At 36.2% G+C, this 24,080-nt stretch overlaps 1 protein-coding gene and 1 long non-coding RNA gene across 2 annotated transcripts in view; both read right to left on the minus strand.

The window, feature by feature from the left end:
- The window catches only part of LOC149151086 (DNA damage-binding protein 1a-like), a 164,791-nt gene extending 157,213 nt beyond the window's left edge, over window positions 1–7,578 (minus strand). Inside the window, exons 1-2 of the mRNA XM_089443056.1 lie at window positions 7,175–7,578; window positions 7,029–7,080 (exon numbers count right to left, since the gene is read on the minus strand). Of these exons, the coding sequence (XP_089299182.1) occupies window positions 7,029–7,080; window positions 7,175–7,287 (165 nt within the window). The 5' untranslated portion in view covers window positions 7,288–7,578. The remainder of the gene's footprint in view (window positions 1–7,028; window positions 7,081–7,174) is intronic.
- A 14,610-nt stretch (window positions 7,579–22,188) lies between these two features.
- On the minus strand, window positions 22,189–23,501 carry LOC149151087 (uncharacterized). Its single transcript, XR_016262985.1, has 2 exons — window positions 23,310–23,501; window positions 22,189–22,904 (listed from the first exon to the last, which is right to left on the minus strand). It is a non-coding gene; the product is annotated as an uncharacterized LOC149151087 (long non-coding RNA).
- Window positions 23,502–24,080: the final 579 nt, after the last annotated feature.

Raw genomic sequence — 24,080 nt, forward strand, 5'->3', positions numbered from 1 at the left:
GGACTAGCAGGGAACTGGGGCATCACAGTTCTTCACAACTCAATAACCTTTAGGGATGTGCTGGCTACTACAAGGGGAGATCATACAAATCTTCCATTAGGCTTTAGCGAGTCACTGATGGAGCAGGGGACTTTTGGTACTTGAACCGAGCAAGATAATGAGTGGAGCGAGGGGAGCTTCATGTTGGACAGGATGGCCTAGGATCCTAGTATTGAAGGATTCTTTCATATAAGGGCAGTGCAAAGGTCAAGCACGATCCAGTGGCACACCTGGGACCCTGGCACATTTTGCAGTGACAGTGGGGAGCAGCAGTTAGAGAGAATGCTTGCTCAAGCATTGCTTGAGGACAAGCAATTTTTGGTGCATTGGAGGAGCTTGCCAGATGAGGATGCTACTTTGGAGGGCGAGCACATACTTGAGCATCCAGCACTGAAGTTGCTTGGGGACAAGCAACATTTGGGAGGGGAGGACTGTAATGTCCCTTCCTAAATTATTTTGGACCAGGATTAATTTCTACATTTTGGGGTCGATTTTGGAGGTGACGGGGCCCATTTGATTTTGTTAGGAGGCTAGACTTAGTAGAAGTTATTTTGATGTGGTTAATTTGTACGTGGGGGCCACCCACACTAGTAGAATACACATTCCCTAGTTTGATTTGCATGGAGGGGAAATCGATGGTTAAGTGAGGGACCCACGATGGAGAGAAAAAGGAGGGAAAAGTGCTCCACAAAATCTATATAAGGAAGGAAACTCTTCTCATTTCAGCATTTTATCTTTTGACATATTGACGTCAACCTTAGTTGCTCAAGCTACTTAGCCGGGTTAGCGTGTTGCTTAGCACACGAGTGTCTCCAAGCGAAGATCTCAACCCTTGCTTCGGTGGACTTTGAGTGCCACCCTAGGAAGGCAATTCGTACTACCTTGGAGGAGAGTCGGTGGAGTTTCACAGTCATATCATTCAACATTTGTCTTAGCCAATGTGTGTTTCTAGAGGACACAGAAGGGGATCACGCAGGTGTTGCTTGTGGGTTCATCCGGGCAGCAACTGTCGGGGGAGTTTGGGCATTGAAGCTACAGTGGAGGATCAACCTTTTGGTAGAGTTTTGGAGCAATAGGTTGTTACATTGGAGCAATTCAATTTAGAGTCACCTGAGCCTACGCAGAGAGCCATCACTAGGCTCACTTGGGAGTCAGAGGAAGGAATTGTGAGTTGGAGTTGGCCGAGAGAAGTAGGATATCACTTGGAGGGCCATTTGAGGAGGATCACTGAAGTCGGGAGAGCAGAGATTGACAGGATCAGTCACAGCAACAGAATTCAAAATTGGAGGAGGGCCAAGTTGTGAAGGGTCAATTTTTGAAGGTTGGAACCAAGGGAAACCCTTTATGGGTTTTGGGCAAGGATCACACACCTAATTTTATAGAATTTTATGGGCAGATCTAAGGGGTCAAACGAGGGTCCCAACTCATCCAGCAGCTGGAGGAGGGAGCTAAGAAGAATTTGGGCCAAAATTCTAATGTCACCATTTGGCCAATTCCTTCGTGGGTTATTCTGCGTATTTGGTGGAGAGGCCGAGGTTAATTTTTCGTAATTTTCTGAGCACCAAAGGTGGGATTTCCAGCAACATCCTTGCAGCAGACAATATAGTTTCATAGGGGCAACGCAAGGCATCATTGCAGCAATTATTATGCCATTTTGGCTTGACATATTACCACGTGGGTTTGATCACACTCGTCATTGAGGCAAGCACAGGTGCACCACTTCCACATTATTGTACTTTTCTCCCAAATTATAATAAAATGGCTCAGTTGTTGGATACTCCTGGACTTTTTATGGGTGTGCACTGAATGTTTCAATTTTATGATGTTGTTTTTATTATTTGCTTTGCATAGCACTATTTTCCTAGTTTGGAACATTACACACAGAGGCGTCCAAATCCATGAAAGAGCTTCCAGATGGCAATCTCCCCCAGCTGACTGGTGAGAATGTTTTGCATGATGGGTTGTGTATGGAGAAGCAATTGGAGGCTTAAGTTGAGCCCATTATGGAGGAGGATGAGGAGCCATCTTACGGTCTAGCCATTGATGAGGAGCCGTGAAGGGAGCACGTGTTGGGATTTTAGCACAGTTCGCTTCAAAGGCACACTAACGGGGCGTACAACATTATTATCCCAACCCTATGCAATGGATCGAGAGAGGAGTTATCTAGAGAAACCATAAGGGATGACTAGGTCCGTAGAATTAAGTGACATGAGTTGAGTATGACACTACATCAGCTTGGAGGGCTTGTTCCTTGCACAGGAGATTGTGCCTTCAATCCCTCTTTTGGGATAGGATGGCAAGAGTATTGAATTGGTACCTCGTGGAGTGGGCTAGGTGTCTGGGTATATTCATGGCCAAGGGCATAGTTCAGTAGGGGCCATGGGTTACCAAAGGAGCTTAGCGGCCAGATTTTTGTTGGGATCGAGGTGGGATTCCCCACCACATCATGGAGATGATAGGTCATGGAGGTAGCTAGGTGGTGGATCCAATGATTGGGCGCGCACACACTTTCAGAACTCGACCAGAGTCCCAGACAACACTAGTGACACGATGGGTTAACAAGGGAGCAGGCAGATTTCGTGAGTTACCATGGCAGGTTGGTCGTACATGGGATCGTAGGATGATTAGCATACTCTGACAAGAGCTTGTAGGAGGAGGTGGCATCAGCAAGCCACCAGAGAGAACGTTATATGGAGACAGTACCCTCTCATTGATGTATAGGGCACCAAAGCTACTGAGGTTCGGCAAAGTGGTGTTATTTTTTATCGCATGTGAGGAGTTAAGCCACTTAGGTCTACCAAGGCATATGAGGAGGTGTAGCTCACATCATGGTGGGTACACTAGCAAAGTGGTAGATGCATTGGCACATGTGGGATACCAGATGATACAGGGTGATACAACAGTGGGTGTTGACGTCAAGTGGTGCACAGAGTTGTGCCATGGAGTTTAGTATTACACAGGAGTGCAGGGGTACAGGTCGGTGTGCAACAGTGTATGAAGTTACACAATAGCTTTTAGAGCATTGCTTCAGGTGAGATCTCCTGACAAGGACATTAGGCACACCATTGGGTTTGGCTTACCCAAGATCGATGAGGGCACACATGAGCATCTCTTGGTCATACCCCTTGGAACTCACATACTCGTTTCTCCTTCATATTGCTTGCAATTGCAAAGCATTTGAATGTTGTCCCTTAACACTCTTAGCATGAGAAATAGGGCATGGGAGGCTCACCTAAGACAATTGGTCGGGACTTAGTGCACCATGAGAGAGACTTCCTAATTTTGGCATAAGGTCAGTGCACGAGTTGGAAGATGCAGGTCAAAGATTGGCCTGATCTGCGACAAAGGGAGCATGCACTCCACCCCTAAGCTCACGCTTAGATGGATGCATGACACATTTTTGGAGAGGACATTCTAAGGTGTCACAGAAGCATGTATAGCGGATGGCAGTCCTTACTTACAAGTAGATGTTTAAACTCCAGGCAATATTGGGGTGCACCCTCAAGAGACGAGATAGTAGATCTCAATATGTGGTCTAGCAGGCGCAGGGCAGTTTTGCATGCACCATATTGTTTCATGTTATATTGAGTCTATATATTGATTGCATGTAGGGATCAAAGACATGGAATAGGTGGATTGCAGTAGTTGTTAGGACTATGCCGCAACAAATCTGGTTATGGGATCCAGGGATTCAGTTGGCTGATATGTCACTCCATTCCGTGATGAGTAGGATCATGGCAGAGGATGATTTAATTCACCTTGGGTTTGACAAATGGGGGATCACTGAGACCTCCATTGTATGGCGAGGAAAACTTTTCCTAATGCTACTCAAGATTGAGATTGACAATGGATGGGTAGACATTGACATCATGCAAATTCCTGGGCAAGATGAGCATGGCATTCACAGATATTTTGCCATCAGGTTCCAGGAGAGGAGGATACAATCTACGCACGATGGGCAGCCTGTCATAGTCAGAGTGGCACAACGTCAGCGTGGTGGCACCCTTTTGAGACTAGCATGAGATCTAGGCATCACGGGACTTACTAGTTCAGTTGCCCTTAGGGGTGAGTTGGTTTCTACATGGGAATATCATTCATATCTTCCATTGGGTTTTAGTGATTCGTTGATGACATGGGGGACTTCACCAGTATGGTAGGATGTTCAACAAGAGAAGATAAGGAGGAGCATGTGCAGGGAAGGATTCATCTCCATAGCGGTTGTGCAGGGAAGGATTCATCTCCATAGGGGTTAGACTCTATCTTCAGGAGTATACTCTTGAAGTGCATGAGATTGATTACTCCGTAGGGCAGCTTCTCGAGGAGTTGATTAGGATTTTTCTCTACCTAGGTACTCTACTTACTAGCAATATGCAGAGGGCTTCTGGTGACTCCATCTTGTTGGATGGTGAGTGGAGGGTAGGGGGCTTCATAGGGATCATGATGGTTTGGGACCCTAGTGTCATAAGATTTTTTCATGTGATGGTGGCGCAACAACGAGGGTGATGGTGGCGCAACAACGAGGAGTGGTTCAGTGGAACATTTGGGACCCTAGCATTAGCTAGGCCAATTTGTGGAGCTATAGCATATGGATATTGCTTGAGGACAAGCAACTTTTAGCGAGGAAGATTGTAATGTTCCTAATTTTGTGAGTGCAAATGCCAAAAATCACTAAGGAGTTTTGCCAATTTTTGGTAATATTGAATTAAAAGGGAAAATATATTATTTTGTGGAAAATAGGCAAAAATTATTATTTTAATGGAGAATGGCGGCAAAATAATATTTTATTAGAGAATGGAGGAAAATTATTATTTTATTGGAGAATGGAGGAAAATTATTATTTTATTGAGAAATGAGGCAAATTATTATTTTATTTAAAATGACAGCAAAAAGTCTCCTAGTGGAAAATGGGCCCCACCAATAAAATAATAGGAAAAAGAGAATCTAGAAGCTAGAATGAGGCTCAATGGAAAGGAGGATGGACTCAATTGCAAATCATTCTATTCATATTTATCTCTTGACATAGAAAAGAAGTTTCAAGCAAAACTCAAAGCTAATTTCAGTGGACTTTGAGTGCCACCCTAGTTAGTTCTTTGGGAAAAGTATTTCAGATCTTTCAATTGTGCTTATTGCATAGAATCTCCAACATTGTGACCCTTATTTGTATGTAGGACTACTTCCATATTTCGAGGGGCCAAGTATTTCATTTAGGTGCGAAAATAAAGGACACCTTTAGAAGGGCCAAATATCTATCTGTTCCCAGACTTAGAGGTCGAATCTGATAGGCATCTTAGAGATCGGTTATTCTGGCTTTAGGCCATATTTCTTCTTCAAAAAGACTGAGGATTCAAGTGCCATTTCTCCAAGAAATTTCCAGCACTCTGCTAACAAGGAGACTGAATTATATGCAGGGAGAGAGACCAAAACAATTTTGCATCAGCAGTGAAGTTTAAGAGGCCGAATTGTTACACAAGAAAATAGGCTGAATCATTTTGTATCAGCAGTGAGGAGGAGGAGGAGCGAATTATTGGCACAGTACAGTGGTCTTATATCAGTTTGGAGGAGAGCATATGTCTCTCACTACCTGAGGGCTGAGTTCATCTTTCAGTTGAGCAGAAAGTGACATCACCATGGCATATTATTGTTGTAGTATCTTTGTTGTAGCAGATTCACTAGTATTTCTGGCCTGAAGTTTGTCATATGTCTGTTGTAATTAAACAACCAGGTTCCTCTATCAGTCTTCTTCTTTGTGTTCATGTCTAATGACTCTATAAGATGTGCATATTTGGAATATATATTTCTGGGTTTATATATCAGAGATTCAATGATTTTTTATGGTTGTAGCGTTTACTTTCCAGCGTTAAATTCATCATTGGTACCCGTATGATTATTACTTCTGAACTGGGTTGTTTCCCCAAGTCTTTATTTAACACTGTTTGTCCCTATTAATGTGACATAACAAGAAGAACACATTCAACAACCTATTCACAAACCATTTGAGAAAAGCACTCACAAATGTTCTCCGAGCATTATATATAAATCAATCATAATGTTTGGAATGCTTCATTTTGGTATTTTTGGGGTACTGTGCACATTTACTTGAGACCTGATTTTTAAATAGACACCTACAACAATTATCTTCAAAACTGTTTGATGAAATGTCTCAAAGACTGGACCAAACACGACTCAGAAAATTCATTGGAAAATCTGAAAACTCTTGAAGGGAATATTACATGTAAATACTTAAATAGAAAAATGAAACCTTTATAATGAATAAGTTCAACTTCTAAAGCTAGTGAATGTTAATTGGAATAGGACTAAGAAAACCTCTTAAAAATGAGGCTTTATAGAATATGAAACCTTCATAATGAATAAGTTGAATGTCTAAGGGTGAATTAATTGGAATAGGAGACCTTTCAATGAGGCTCCTTTCTGGTTACATTTTATTCAATGCCCTCTATACTAAAGGAATGCTTTATAAACCAGGATCTAGAGATGAAATAATATTTTCTCTAAAAAACATTAAGATAATCTAGATATAGATGTTAGATCACATCCAAATGATGTACTTGTTCGTTGGCAAGGGGAAATGCTATTTTAGGTAGGGATATCATTATATATAGTCTCATATAAAAGGGTATGTATCTATCAAGTTCCGTAGAAAATTCATCATTCAATGTGTTCCAATGAATTGTTTATACCCTAAATGTAGTTTTTGCCCCATTTTTTCCTAATCAGGAAGCTTACCGTGCAGTTTTGCCTAAATAGGCCATATTTCACGGCATTTTACTATTACTAGTTTCATAGTTAAATCCCCAGTTATACCATTGTTTTACAAAAATGGTTCAAGAAGACAATGCATGAGAACGTGACCGTGGATAATGCCATTTTTCATCTTAAATGGGAGAAAAAGAAAAAATGCAGGTCATGTTACATTTACATTTTCATGAACAGAGAGAATAGAGGGGAGGGTAAGGTATGAGCATACATACCTCCAAGCTGCCCCCATCGGTAAAGCGGTGTATCTCCAATTGCATGCATTTTCTGCAATGTAGCGAACAGTTATAAAAAAATTCAATTAGCTGCCGTATAGAAGAAATTGGATAACAGAAAACCTGCAGGGAGGAATGCATAATACCCAATGATGAGATTGATATCCTCCGGGGCAGTGAAGTTTCCGACGCAGGAGTGGGTGACGCGCGTGGGCTTCTGAGCCAACCCCACATAATTCCACGACTCCAACCTCAACATCTTGTTCTTCTTCGTCTTAACCAACCACGACAGCAAAAATAAGAAAAACCCTAATTCCTCCGCGCTCTCTAAATCATATGGACTGATGGGAACGTAAAACCTTCCAACCTTCCCAGAAATTCATCACCACCTGAATCAAATTTCGGTTTCTTAACGGTTGCTTCCACCTGTCACCATCTTCGATCCGTTTGTCTTTACCAACCGACTTTCTTTCACGGACTTTGCTTTTCCTTACCCGTAAGTTTAAAACCGTGTAAAGCATGGAGAGAGCGCATCCAAATCAGGCCTCTAAATTTATATACGGATCACGGAACTATATCTTTATGCTATTACACGATTATTCATTTGGAACACTTCTCAGTGTAGATTTGTTTGAAATTCTTTACTTCAGGTGGGCCCGCCTAGGGTTACTGCGAATAAAACGAAAAAACAGAAAACAAACTAAAAACGTCTTTATAAATTGTTTTGAAATTCATTACAACTATGAATGGGAAGGTTTTACGGTTCACGTTACTCTGTTGCTAAGAAATTCAGATTTGCGATTTATCAAGGATCTCTGTGGTATTCGATATTTGCATTAATTCTATAATATCTATTTAATTTATCACTTAGATAAATCATTATGTTTATAATTTTTTTATTTTGAAAATGTATTATTAGTCATTGTTTTTAATGGTGTAAAGATACACTTAAAAAATTGAACATCCTATAAAATTGCAATAAAAGAAAGATAATAATCTAAAGAGTGGAGGATGGAGGAGAGAAAATATGTTCAAGGTTGCAATAGTTTCACACTTGTGTTGATCTCTAACAGAGGTTGCTCGAACCACTTAGCTAAATCATTTTTTTCCAATCATATCACTATGTCAAAATCTTATATACATATTATACCCAAGCTCTAACATGCAAGGTAATGACACTTGTGTCGATCCCTAACAAATGTTGCTCAAACCACTTGGCTAAATCATTTTTTTCCAATCATACCACTATGTCAAAATCTTATATACATATTATATCCAAGCTACAACCCACTTGGCTAAATCATTTTTTTCCAATCATACCACTATGTCAAAATCTTATATACATGTTATATACAAGCTACAACATGCAAGGTAATGAGGAGAAGTATTACTATAGGTCCTCGTCAAGAAGTGGTACACAAAAAATGACTAAAGTCAGTGTGTTGATAATGAGATCAAATAAAGATCATCTTTCAGGATTCCATGATATTATGGAATCAACACAAAGAAGGGGGTTTGTTTTAGAATTTTAGCTATCCCTTTTTAAAAAAATCAAATTAATTTGGAGTCATTAATTCGAGTTTTAAATTTAAATTTAAATTTTGTCTAGCAAAAATTGGATGGAATTACAAATTTATGTGGTGTAGTTTACACAATCCAAGTGTCCAAGTAAACTTTCAAGGCATTGTATCTATTTATGCATTCAAAAATATAGTTTTAAAAATGAAATGTTACACATGTTATATGCATATATAGAACAAATATAGATCCATTTTGAAAATGATTAAATCTCTTGAGGTGCATACTTGTTTTCAAGTTTTGCACTCTAAAAGATGTCGTATAGGTTATCTTTAGCCTTGTGGACGTTAAAATTTCATTTCTTTCTTTCTCATCTTTCCAGGGTTGCTTTTACACCACTCGTGTGGGTCCCATAATAACGAGTGACCGTGTCAACTTAAGAAGTCTGTGTGGGAGTTATCTTAAGAATCCTCAAAGCCTAAATTTCTATACAAACTTGACCAAAAATTTAGATATTTTTTTTTATATAAAAAAATTGGTTAGGTTATGATCTAGCACTAAATTGGTAGGAAAAAAATAAAATTAAGCCCATTTAATTTTTCAATTAAATATTTTATATCATATTAACTAAAAAAAATCTTTAAAAATACATAATTTAATGTAAATCTTATCATATTGATTAATATGCTAGCATCAAGAATAGTGTAAAATGTCATGCCGAAAATGACTTATTTAAATCAAATTTAATTTGAGGTGTCCATTCCCCACTATATTATAGGTATCATGGATTTTGTTTTAAAGAGCGAGTCCATACAGGCTGGTACAATTTTTAAATTTTGTGGAAAAAACCTGTGAAAAGTTTAAGAAACCAACGTTTCGGACTAACTTAGTGAGTCCATCATCATGACAATGTGATTTTTCTTTTGAGAAGAAAGAGCGTGAAATCATGGAGCTATTAATAGTTAAATGAGAAATTATTTGAGGTCTTCTTTTTTGTCGGCTTATTAAATGACTAACTAGCTGATAGATTTTATTTCTTATTTTTTATTATTATTATTATTATTATTATGATGATGTTAATTATTTATTTATTTTATTTTATTTTATATATATATATATATATATATATATATATATATATATTAATTATTTTATTTATTTATTTATTTATTTATTATTATTATTATTATTATTATTATTATTATTATTATGATTATGATTATGATGTTTCTTTTTTCTTTAATAATTTTTAATTAATTAATTATTATTATTATTGTTATTATTTATTAATTTATTTATTATTATTATTATTATTTTTAATTATTTAAATGCTATTGGTTTAATTAGAGATTAATTATGTATTTGTTTAGATTTATATAATTAATAATTTATTTATTTGTTTATTTATTCATTTATGTTCTTTGCTTATGTATTAAATGCTTTAATAGTAATGAATATTATTTAAAGTTATAGTTTGAAGGTTAATTTAAGATGACAATTAGGGTTAAATAAGGTGTTATTTGTTAGAGGTAATGTTTGTTTATTTAATTATTTATTTGTTTGTTTATTGTATATCTACATTCACTCCTTTTTTATTTTATTTATTTTTTACTTATTAATCCCTAATTAAACCAATAGAATTTAAATAATTAAAAATAATAATAATAATAAATAAATAAATAATAACAATAATAATATTAATTAATTAATTAAAAATTATTAAGAAATCAATAAATAATTTTCAACAAATAAACTTAAAAACATATGTACATAATCAATCTCTAATTTAAACCAGCAAACACATTATGAAAAAGAAATAAAGAAAAAATAATAATAATAATAATAATAAATAAATAAATAAAATAAAATAAATATATATATATATATATATAAAATAAAATAAAGTAAATTAATTAATTAATTAAAATAATAATAATAAATAATAAATAAATAAAATCTATTAGCTAGTTAGTCATTTAATAAGCTGACAAAAAAGAAGACCTCAAATAATTTCTTATTCAACTATTAATAGCTCCATGATTTCACGCTCTTTCTTCTCAAAAGAAAAATCATATTGCCCTGATGATGGACTCACTAAGTTAGTCCGTTGGTTTCTTAAACTTTTCACAGGTTTTTTCCACAAAATTTAAAAATCATGGATTTTGAACATGAAGCTTCATAACCGCATCCTAAAAATGAATATATTTAGTTTTTATTTATGATATATAAATAAATATTCGACTACACATTATATGTATCATAATCAACCTATGTAAAACCCTTGTACCTTTCCTAGTTCCAAGATGAAGATAATTAATTATATTTTAATAAAATAAAATTATTTTCTTGTAAAAGTTTTTATGACTTCATTAATTTATATTTTATTTTCAATGCCATATTATAGTGATGCATATTTATTTTCTATTTCTTAGTAATTTAAATATGTAATATAATTGTAAAAATTAAGGTGATCAAGTTTTTATTAATATAACCCGGATGCGGGTGTTTATCCCAGACATTAAAATGACAAGACAGCAAGGCGGTGGACGGGTTGGCCACATGGCCCCCTACAACTTCCCCCATGCCAATCTGAATTGCATTCAAGGCACCTTGCAGGCACCATTTAATGAATGCACAGGCCAAGGCAGAACCAATTCTCACATAACAATGGAGCCTGCAAACTACTATGTTATTCCTCCCCCCCTGATTCACTGTGTTTGTCCTCTACAGGCTAGAGAGCCTAATGTGCGCACTGTCACAGGTAGTCGATGCTGGTTGTTAAGCTACTTTGACCTGGGCAATGGATTCCACCATTCCCACACCCGCCTCTGCAATCTAGCTTAGGTCCATAATTCCTCTGTAAATTCCCCGCATCGTTCCTCTGTCAATTCCTCCACCATCCCCGTTGCTACTTCCCCTGCTTCCATCCCCATCATGGTCTGCCACCGTATGCGAAGTAGGAGAGGGGGCACTAGAGGCAGAAGCTCTCGCTCACCTACAATGCCCAGCCCCGATTCAGTTTCCCCTTCTTCCTTAGCCGATAACCCCAACCCGCTTAGTTTCACTGGGCATTACCCAAACACCCGCAGTGGAAGAGGAAGAGCCTGGCTCCATGGCACAGGACGAGGAGATGCAGCAGTTCGCACTGCTAATTTCCCCCTACCTTTGCATCCTGCTCCTCATACCACGCAGTTTCGATTTCGTAGCTCTCTGAATCCCCCAGTAATCATTGCCACCGTTTCAATTACTTTCACGGAATAAATTGAGCCGCCAGCTCCTCTGGCTAAACACAATGATGAGCCGAACAGAGCAGAACCAAGAAGCAGGAGCCGAGGCAACACTGGTGATCAAAGAGCGGATGATGATCGAGCCACTTGCATGGTAAAGCGGTGGCTGGCAATCAGCATGTTGAGGAGGGTAATCTCAGTAACACGCAGGCATCAGGTAGTCGTCATGGAGACACATCAGGGACACGTGTGGGTGCATGCAGCATGGAGGGAGACCATCCAGCACATGGACATGGCACTTCAGACGAGGATGAAGATTCGGACAAGTACGCGTGTCCGATTGTGGAGGAACCAACCTTGGACAATTGATAGCCAGGTGTCGAGTTTGTCAGGTGGACGTTTTGTCTTGTTGACTAGGAAGTTTTGGTTAAGTTTCTGTGTCTCCTGGTTAGGATTATGATTTGTTTAAACTGTTTCTGTTGTGATGTGATCAAACTAGTAACTCCTGCGTGGGCTATTTTTCGACTTATGCTTTTTTGGACTGGTTTCCCCTCTGTTGGGGCAGTCAAAGCTAGTTAATCTGACTGTGTGATGAATGATGCTCAAATCCTCTATCATATTAATAGATTAAACTTACTTAGAACAAAAAAAAAAAAAATTACTAATATAAAGATTTAAATGTAAAATATTTAAAATAATGTTAATTAAAAGTGAATTTGATTAACTCGAAACTTTTTTATAACTTAAAAAGTAATTATATTTAAAAATTAAAATAATTATAATATATTTTTTAAATGGAAATATTTAATTCGTTTGGGGGTAGCTCAATTGGCAATTGGCAATTGGAAGTCTTGGGTTCAAATCTTGTGCTATCCCCTCTATTTCCGTGAGAAGTTGAACATGATGAAGATATAGTCCTACCAAGCTTACAAAAAAATTGGAAATATTTACTTTAAATGAAAGTGAGTTATTTAATTGATGTGATAATTTTTCCATCACTTGAATATTAACATTGTTAATAATTTTGCTATTATGCTTTACTTTTCTTTAATAATGAGTGAGTAAACATTTTCCCCATTTTTAATTTGAAACAATAAGTAAACACTCCTCACTCTTGCATTTATAGTTTGGAAATTTTTCACAACACATATATTTGTTTTGTATGTGAAATGGAGAAATTATAAATCTCAATTTCATATTAACAAAGTATAAATATAAAAGAGAGAAATTATATATATATATATATATATAACAACTATCAAGAGTATGTGTTTCTTTGGTAAAATATTATAGGTTCAAATTCAAGAAAGATAAAAATATACATATCTTTATAAACTTTAAATGAAAAAATCTCATAGATCAATTTGATATCTAATTTAGCCATAATATTAAAATTAAATTATTATCATTATTATTTTTCAAAAAAAAATAACAAATTTAATCTTAATTTTAATCTCAATATTAAAAATTAATTAAATATATTCATCCCTACTTTATCGTGAAGAATCTTAATTTTTAAATAGGCTTTGTTATAATATCATGGGCCATTACTATGGCTCATCAATATTATATGCCCAAAAATCCATAACTCATTTCATATGACACTTGTTCATATAACATTTTTTTAAATTAATTAAGAATAAAAAAGACATAACTACTTTGGAGATAAATCTCAAGCATTGATTTGTGTATACTACTTTGAAAATTGTAGAATATTTCATGGAGGTTAAATCCTTGTCATCCACCTAATAATTATTGATAAAAAATCATAACTGGTTAATGAGATCTCACATGGGTGTCTTGGGGATTTGAGATTATTCCAATTCTAATAAGTTCCTCCATGATAAGTTCCTCATTATTATTTATAACATTCATTTATACATAAACACATTTTATTTAGCAAAATAGTCCATTACTTTTAATAAATTTAAAAAATTAAATTCCAATAAAATGTGAAATTAAGAAAAATAAAGTACTAAATTAAATAATAATAATAATATTGAATCAATTAAAAAAAATATATTCTAATTTTTTTGTTTATCAAGTATTAAATTAAATAATAATAATAATATTGAATCAATTAAAAAACAATATATTCTAATTTTTTTGTTTTTTTATTTATCCATTATTATTATTCCTTCTTATTCTATTATTTTACTTTATATTTTTATTTATTTATTTATTTATTTTAATGTTATTTATTTATTTATTTATTTATTACTCTAACCTTAAGTTGAATATAATATTATTTATTGGGATTAAACCATTGCATTGGTCAGGGTATCTATCTCTATCCTCAAATTCTTTGTGATTTATGGAAAAGACTTGGTATAATATATTATAATTTTATTAATAATCATTTATAACATGTATATTATAATTTAGTCACTCCTGTTATCTTATATGACTGTGAAGTTTGGGGCTGCAGCATCTCCAAAGAATCATGGAGAAAAATTGAGCAAATCCAGAAGCGTTTTATAACTTATAACCTGAAAATTAAAAGTAATACACCCTATCCTATTCTCCTTATAGAAGCAGGTCTTTCTCCTATTGAGAGCCTTGCTATGCTCAGGTTTCTGTTGTACAAGCACAAGCTCAATAACATAGACAATCAAAGACTTCCTAAGCTAGCTTTAAATTCCAGCCAAAACCACCTAAGGCTTAACCGAGGATGGCATAAAGACACAAGGGCCTGGTTAAACTATTGGGAGATCAATGAGAATGATGCTTTGCAAAACATAAATAACATTAAAGATATTGTTACTTCTAAGTTCAAAGAAAAATTGTGGTGTGAGAAAGATTTAGGGTCTAAAATAAAATTAAGTTATTATAAGAAGGTCATCAACCCCACCCTTGAAGATCAAAAGTATCTCTCTATTTTAACTAGCTCAAAGAAGAAAATTAATATAGCAAAGATTAGAATGAATTCTCATGAGCTCCATAGTGAAACAGGCCATTGGGCAGTTCCTAAAACGCCATGGATGGAAAGGATCTGCCATATTTGTGAGAATAGGAGCATCGAGGATGAAAACCACTTCCTCTTAGAGTGCCCTGCATATAACCACATTAGTTCTCAATTAAAAAATGAATAATAGTTATAATATATTTAAATTTTGTTAATAAAAGTCAATAGGATTTGGATTGACAATGAATGGATAAAGAGTTAAGTCACTTCTTGTGATAGATGATCCGTTCAAATCTCCATAAGTGTTTACTTACAAAATAATAATAATAATAATAATAATAATAATTTTTATTAATACCTTTATAAAAATTTGATACTTACATTAAATTTTCTTAATATAATAATATGTTTATAAATTAAAATATTAAAATATATATAAATAATTAATATGTTAAAGAAAAATATAAAAGCATATACATGTAAATTGAGTAGTAAGTAAATATTTAATAATAAAAACATGTAATTTACTATTAAAATTGGTAAGTTTTTGGCAAATATCATCTATCATATGTATGTAAAAAATAAGCAATTTTGACTTTTTAACTAGATTTATTGTTGGGTTGAGTTTTTGCGAAAAATGGCAGCCGAGAGCAGAGAAGCTGTTTCACTCAAAATCCATGGCGGCGCGGCATCTCTGCTCGGTGAGGGAGGCAGACTTGGCTCGGAGCTCCTCTGGTCAAGGACACGGCCCTGCAGCTCTGGATCAGGGTCGAAGGTTAAGCGTGAGCATGGATCTAACGCAGTGTATAGCGTTTCAGCTCAAACCCTAACGCAGGAAGAACAAAGTAATACTGCGAAGCGTAGAGGGCACACTGGGGATCGAAGGGAGTCATCGAGAGCGCGCTCAGAGGACACAATAGGGCCAGCGGAGGCAAGAAAGGAATGCATTGGATGCGTATGGCTGAAGCCCTTTCTTAAGGCGCCTTCCCAAGCTACAGCACCCGTGTTTGCTTGCAGAGGAGACGCGTTTACTGTTGCTCGCTGTGGCAGCAAGGCTGTTGGGACCAATGTGATGAACGCATGTCAAGAGAATAACTCTCCCTATTTGCGCTACGGATCTAAGGATTCCTGGATCTGTTGGAGCCGGGTAGAAGAGGCCAGATCTGATCCAGATCTGCATATAGAACCACATGTTTTCCAGATCCAAGTCAATCTATCGGGCAAGACAACAATGCAATGGGCTCGCGCAACGGATCTGGTGCAGGACCTTTTGCAGAATCTTGAATGCCAGCTAGGGATCCCCTCATCTCACCTCAGACTGATATACAAGGGTAAGCAACTCATGAATACCCGTCCTCTCTCATTTTACAGCATTCAGAGGGACGCCTCTATTGTAGCTACCTTTCGTCTGAGAGGGGGTTCTTGTAGGAAGACCTCCTCTACCCCTTCTTTCTCTTATAAAGATGCTGTCCGCAAAGATGCTGCCCATCCACAACCCTCTTCGACAGCAGGCCATCCATCTGAGGCTCCAAAGCCTTTTCTGGTAGACAAATTAGAGGACATCCCTTCCATCAATCTCTCCCATCCTGGGATTGACGATCGTTATCAGCTTTTTGCAGAATCTGCACTTATCTGCAGATTTAATGGGCTATGGCCTCGAACATCAGATCTATACCAATGGATCCATACCAATTGGTCCAAAAAAAGCCAGATATACTTATGTTCAAAAGGATTTTTCATTGTGGCTTTTGACTTAGATGAAGACTACCAGAAGGCCTTAACGGGAGGCCCTTGGTTCTGGGGCTCGGCTGGACTTTTCCTTACTCCTTGGTTTCCAGACTTCGACCCTTCTACAGCTGCTATCACCAAGATTCCCATTTGGGTCAGGCTACCGAACCTTCCGGCACATCTATGGCATGTCTCTGTTTTCTTAGCCATTGCAGGAACTTTAGGACGCTACCTAGCAGTAGATTCTTCTCGGAAGGAACAGGGGATCTTCACCTATGCTAGATTCTGTGTAGAAATAGATCTTAGCAAAGGACTGCCGGATCAGATAAACCTCAAGTATGGAGATTTCCATTGGACTCAAATCTTGGATTACGAGAATACAGCGTTCCGTTGCCGCCATTGTCATCAAACAGGGCACCTCCAAAGTTCCTGTTCCCAGTACCTAGACAAAAAGAAGGATCTAAAGCGCAGACCCAAGTCCAAAGCTTGGAATCCCTGTGTGCCTCCCCCCCCTATGGACGATTCAGGCTCCTCCAGCTCGGATGAGGAGGAAATTGCAGCAGATGAGCAGAACGTTGAGATTCCGCTAGATACTCCCTTGGACGACCCGGCAATCCCCTCAGTCTCTCAGATATCTCAGAAGCGTTCTCATTCTACTTCGTCCTCAGACTCTGATAAGGATATTCCGCCGCCAGGGCAGAATAGTCTTCAACTTGTTTCAGCTCAGCCAAGCTCCTCTGGATGGGTCAAAGTAAGCAAGAAAAAAGGAAAAAAAAGTCGTGTGATAGTAACTGCCCCCTCAGGGTAGTTCTCTCTGCTCAGTTCATGCTTTTTGTTAGTCCGAGCTCGCTCTTGCCCTCTCTTGGTTTTTCGTCAAGAAGCAAGGTGGAGCCTTCCCTCTTTGGCTCCCTTGCTTTTTGCTTCGCTTGCTTGCAAGCTTGATTGTATTATACTCTTCTTTTCCTAATAGAATTAGTCTTTATTCAGAAAAAAAAAAAAAAAAAAAAAAAAAAAAAAAAAAAAAAAAAAAAAAAAAGCAATTTTTAATCAAATTGGCGAATATTTTTGTTAAAAAATATCCAAAAAAATAACACATTTGCAAAATTTCACCACTAAAATTTTTCCTACATGTAATTTTATAAGATTTTAATAAAATTAAAAATATGAATAATTTTATCTATAATGTAATATAATTTTGGCTATGGATGAGCCAGAATTTGGATGGCGCCATATTGTGGAAGAACCACAAGATGACTAGCGTGTCTTTTCGGTTATGCTATGGGGGCAAGTTTGCTATGTAAACTGTGTTGTGGATTTCCTGTGTTTTTTGATGTTTTTGTTTACTATGAAGTTCCAGAAGAGTTTCATCCCGGTCCCTTGTGTGGGTTAACTTTGTGTGGGTTAACTTTGTCTTCTTACCTATTTTCTTCCTGAAAATTCTACCTCTTATCAAAGCAGTGTACTGACTTCAGTCTCTATGTAAATATTTCTCTACTTTGTTAATAGAATTAGTCTTACTCAGAAGAAAGAAAAAATAAATAAATAAAATAAAATAAAATAAAATAAAAATATAAAATATAAAATATAAAATATAAAATATAAAATATGAAGTATTTTATCTTATAAATTGAAATAATAATAATTTAAAACTTCATATTTAAATTTAATTAGTAATTCTATAAAAACTTAACATTTATCACATAACATTTAACACTTTTTCTTTTAAATTTATATATATAAATAATTAATTTATACTGTGTATATCACACAAAAATTTTAAATTAAAAGCATGTCTGCATATCTATGTAGTTAAATATGTAAGAGAAAGTTTTAATAGAATTAAAATAAGAATATTCTTATATAGAGATTTGAAATTTTTATAAATAGTATTAGTGTAGCTATATAAATTAAATGGTTGAGTCATTTTAGACATTCTTCATATTCAAGTAAATAAACATATTTACCAAGAGTTACTACTCACCATAATTTATGCAATTCTTTGTGTAAAATTAGATAAGAGTAAAAATGTAAATATGCAGATGTACCAAGGTTAGTGCCCACCAAAATGATGCAAGTCGTTGCACAAAATTTAGGTAGGAGGATTATTGATGTTGTTATTTTAATTTAAAATAGAATGGTTAGAACTGAAAAGAAGGACGAGATTGAATGCAACCCCACAAGACACGTTTCTCATTTCCAAAAGATACATGTCTATGGACATAAGTATAAATAATATTTCAATATGCAAACTTTCCCTCAAGTTTCACATTCAAAAAAAAATGCATCTTAAGAGGTTTGATCCCTCTCTATGTTAGGAAATCTAATATATGATCATTCTCCATGTTTGGAAGCCTAAAGTTAAATGAATGTATATTGGTTTTACAACTTACATTATTTTTTATTTTTATAGATGCAAAGTGTTATAATAAAAGGAAAAATATATGAAAACATTTCCTTAAATTTTATTTTGAAAAGAAATTTAATTCCTCTCTAAATTTGGAAATCTAAAATTAAAATAAATATATATTAATTTTACCACTTAAATTATTTTTATAGATCAAAGTGTTTTAATAACTAGTGTTTTACATTTTTTTTACAACCTACATTTTATGTAAGTATATTACTTCATCTGCAATTATTGGTTTTTATAATTTCTTTTACAATATACATTTTATGTGAGTATATTACTTCATCCTTAGATATTGGGATTTATACATTCTTTAGAGCCTTAGAGCTCAGTAGAGATTGCCCATGAATATGGACCTGTAATTGAGGAAGCATATGATGGAGGCAGATATGTGGAGCTCTCTACTCATAGAGGAGAAACCAAAAAGCTTCTCATTAGTCACAAAACCATATCTAAAGTCGAGAACATAATACATATAACAATGCTAACCTTGAAAGACTAGCAACAACATCTAATGCTTAGGGGGGTCCTCCTCGACCACAAGGCATGGTTTGTAGTAGTCTAGATCATCTGGCAGAGGGAGCCCCAAGGAGGTTGGTTAGCTAAAGGAGGCTAGAAACTCAAAGTGTTGTAGGAGAGAGCCACTAACATGACCACCATGATTTTTGACCTAACTATTGTGACCACCACCTTTGCCACAGGAGGGACCTAAACTAGTAGATACATGCTCTGACTCATTGCTTAACTGGCATCATCGTGGCGAGGGGCTATGAGGCTTGTCATGGATAAAGTCTGCATGCAGCAGAGAAAGTGAGAAGTTGTCCATTGTATTAGTTGAGAGAGACTCTAAACCCTGAAGTTGCATATGTCAGAGTCTAGACATTCAGTGGTAAGTTGACTTTGCATGATGTAAATGGAATTCCAAGTCCAAGGCATTTCCTTCCAACAACACATTGGTGTCTTCTTGGTCCCAGTAATGGTGTACCAAGATGTTGAGTAGGGCCCAAAGATGGTCACCCAAGACCCAAAGCTCACATGCTTCAACATTTGCCACCATTCTTCTGAAGCGGTGTGGAATACTGTAGTCGAAATTTTCATTCCCGTGCCCATGCCAGGGAGAGTGGGGAGGTCGGCTTTGCCCATGGCCACCTCTTCTAGGTCGCCCTCATTCTCAAACCATAATTGTAGAGAAAACAAATTCAAAGCTTTGTAGTTGAGCAGAGTAACCACTTTCGCACAACTAGAGGAATTGATAACCATGTCAAGAGCTCCTAGCATTTTAATGAGGAATGAGGGATGTCAGATGCCAAATGGAATTTCCATGTGCTTAATGTGCTTTAAATGCAGGAGGGGATTGGACTTGACACCAACATCGCGATCCATACTCGAGACATGGTGGAAAGCAAGCTAAATGTGCCATCGAAATCCCAACCCGGGTCTATGCATTATATTCATTAAATTCATTGAAGGCTTGTGCTATCAAACTGACATCCAAATCCAAGGCAAAAATACCTAATATTTTGTGCACTCCATCATTATAATTAAAACACTATAATTATGTGCCTAGAGTATGCCCTAAAATTGCTTATGTTTGGCTAAGAGTTCGCCTTCCCCAAACTTAAGGAAACAGGTAAATGACCCAAGACCCAGAGGCATTTGGTAGGAGTGAAAGTCTACCCCCTTCCTTACAGACCACCAACAAATAATTCCAAGTGGTATGACTTTCCTTGAATAACAATGATATTCCAACTATATAAAAAATTAAAACACTAAAATTAATTAAATATATAAATTTTATATTTTCATTTAATTATTAATTATTAATTTATTAAAAATATTTATAAAATCATATAAATATTATAAAACATAACTTTGTAATTTTTCATATTTACAAAACCGAAAGATTTACATTCGTCAAAAATAAATCTCGAAGGTAGATATTTATATTTGTCTATCTAGTCTCGGCAATATACCTCATCATATTTTAAAATAATAGTACATCCACATGACATGATATTTGTTTATTAAAAAAATATAAAATCATATAAATATTATAAAACATAACTTTGTAATTTTTCATATTTACAAAACCGAAAGATTTACATTCCACAAGAAAAATCTAGAAAGTAGATAATTATATTTGTCTATATAATCTCGCCAATATACGTAATCATAATTTAAAACAAGCGAGGCTGCGAAGCAGCGAGTCCCTGCACTAAGTTCAACCTGCAAATTGATCCTCAGCAAACACGTCAAAGCCAAAAAAAAAATACGCGACTGTGATATATTAATGCAGAGGGAGATCTCGATAGGGGAATTAGATAGTAACAGGGCGATTGATATGACGAGTGCCTGTACAAAAGAAAGCAGTTCCAGAAAGACACGCAACCATAAAAATCGCTAATTTGCTGAATTGAACATAGATATAATGAAATTGTTTTGCTATGAACCGTGTGGCATCTGTCCATTATGCAGGTCTACCTGTCTTGTTGTTTTCTTTTTACAAGATAAAACCCTACACTAATGAAAATGTTTTTAACCGTTCTGCATGATAAATACCATTATATAATTTATAACAAAACGATGCATATATTTCTGCGGATTGTAGGCCCATTTGTATTGTATTTGCAAGGGAGTATGACTTACACTCAGATATTCTTAGCACCGCATAAGATCAAGATCACCTTCAAGTTTCAAATGAAATGAAATTATGCTGCGATCACTTGGTTATATTTTTCCCAGTTGCTGTTAGATTGTAAAAGTTCATTCCTGCGAAAAAGTATAAATTCAAAAATTGTTTAGGTTACATTTGCACTTAAGATAAAGTTTTCAACCGTTGAACATAGTTTTTATAAAATAAATATGTTTATACACCTTCAAGTTTCAAATGAAATGAAATTATGCTGCGATCACTTGGTTATATTTTTCCCAGTTGCTGTTAGATTGTAAAAGTTCATTCCTGCGAAAAAGTATAAATTCAAAAATTGTTTAGGTTACATTTGCACTTAAGATAAAGTTTTCAACCGTTGAACATAGTTTTTATAAAATAAATATGTTTATAAAATCTGTTCGTGTAACTTTCACGACGAGGCCACACGTTACACAGGAGACATGTGATCGACATGCATGCAGCAACGTGTTTGTACGAAACAAGGCCATGAGAACCAGCATGGCTCTGCAAATCTGCAACACTTGTGCCTGAAACATGGCTCTCCAGACGTGAAACATGGCTCTCCAGACCTGCAAAAGGGCTTTCCCTCCATGGTTGGGTCTATTTTAGCCCTTCGTATAGATACTTCTCTTCTGCGGGATCACCCACAATCTTGAAGCAAGCTCGCAACCCGTCAATGTTGGCAGAAGAACTGGAAAATGCCCTCGATGAACGGAGACTGGAAGAAGGATATCCTTCAACAGATCTGTAAAAGGTTCTTCAAAGACACTTCAAGATTGCCTACTTCAATGTCTGTTATAACAGCTAAGGTCTGTTCATTCCTTGACCAAGACTGCTCTTCTGCAAGAGATCCCAAAATGTCTATAATTGCTTAAAGATTGCATTCAATGATGCTCTAACAATGTTGCTCCAAGCTTCAACAATGCTTCACTGCATAAGGCCAAGCTTGAAAGGTATGCTCCAAGGTCAAGATCATACACTAGAGGTAGATCCGAGCTGCTACAGGTGACTCCTCAGGTTTGTCTGAGCTACCACAGGCTAGTCTCCACAGAGCGAAAATAGACAGTCCTCTCATGTTTAAGCTGCTGATTCGAGATTACAAGTTTGAAGGCCTCGGTTCCAATTGCAACAGAAGCAGGTCCGAATTCTGGAGTCTGAGGTGCCACAGGTCTGCTATAGTCCAAAATGGAGCTCCTCTTTAAGTCTGCAACAGTCTGAAGTTGATAGACCTTTCACAATCCTCCACAGTGTCGAGTAGGTCTGTTGCCACAGTGCCGAGGTAGTGCAAGCTTAAGCCACAGATCCCAAATGTTACAGTTTGCCACAGTCCAGGTAAAGTGTAATCTGAGCTCTGTCTAGCGAGTTGCTTCAAGGTTGAAGGCTTACCACAATACCCAATTTGATCATAGTGCAATCTAATCTAATCACGAGCATAGAAACAAAATATGAACTACATAAACATTAAAATAGCGTGCAAGGAAATGTAAACTCCATCTGTACTGCAACTTGCTTTCCATACACACAAGAATGTAAACAAGAATGTAGATAAGTACAGTTCCTATAAAGTTTGGGGTTACTAAGCATACTGTTATGAAAAGCTTGAACAATAGACCATGTAAAGCTTGAATAATAAACATAAATTATTAAAATCGCAAGGACCAGGAATATTAGCGAGCCAGAGAAAAGTTTGTCACTACTTGCAGTGAGCTCAAATACAGCAAGTTTGGAACGTTATTCTGCAAATACCAGCAATATTAATACGGCGGCGTCTGTACACATACATCAAATTTGCAATGAATTTAGGTTCAAGAAAACACAAACTTACCAGAAAACGTTATTCTGCAAATACCAGCAATATTAATACGGCGGCCTCTGTACACAGTTTAAACCCTGCTGCTCGCAGATTGTAAAGAAAAACCGAAAATCCCCGGAGTCACAATCACAATGCAAGGTGACAAAGGAGGGTAGCAGTGTATTTAATGAGATGCAGTGGGCCGACGTCACAAAGACACGGGTGCAGGGCATGCACAAAGACACGGGTGTAGGGCAGGACCTTTCCACAGAGCGCGTACATTGTAACAGGGAACACCACCTTTGCATACCCGCCAGAAGTAATGCTAGCATTAAAACCATACACCCGTGACGGTTAGCTGAAAATGCACCGCACTTAATTGCTTTAACATATGGTTTAGCTTCGGATTAGCTTCGGATTACGTTAGGTCCTCGGGAGGAGGCCAAATAACGTGATTTATAAATATGTCTTCAAAAAACTTGGTATATAGTTGATGACCGGGCATCAAAAGCAGGTCAATTAATGCTAAATAGCTCGCGAACGATTACTATAGTCCATGCCTGAGGGCAGGGATCCACATGGCATGATATTTGTAACCCTACATTATATCAGTCGAGAGGTTTTGTTTCAATACGATTCAATATATACCTCTTTAAAAATAGGTTTTGTTTCAATACGATTCAATATATACCTCTTTAAAAATATAGTTATTTAAATATATTTATCTTGTATTTTTCAATTAACATGTGTCTTTCAAAACTAGAATTAGACTATTCATCATTTGGTTGAAATTTTTAATAAAAA

The sequence above is a fragment of the Pinus tabuliformis genome, chromosome 9 (assembly GCF_031772625.1).
Source record: "Pinus tabuliformis cultivar Carrire ecotype Pingquan chromosome 9, CPIR1, whole genome shotgun sequence".
Lineage (NCBI taxonomy): Eukaryota > Viridiplantae > Streptophyta > Pinopsida > Pinales > Pinaceae > Pinus > Pinus tabuliformis.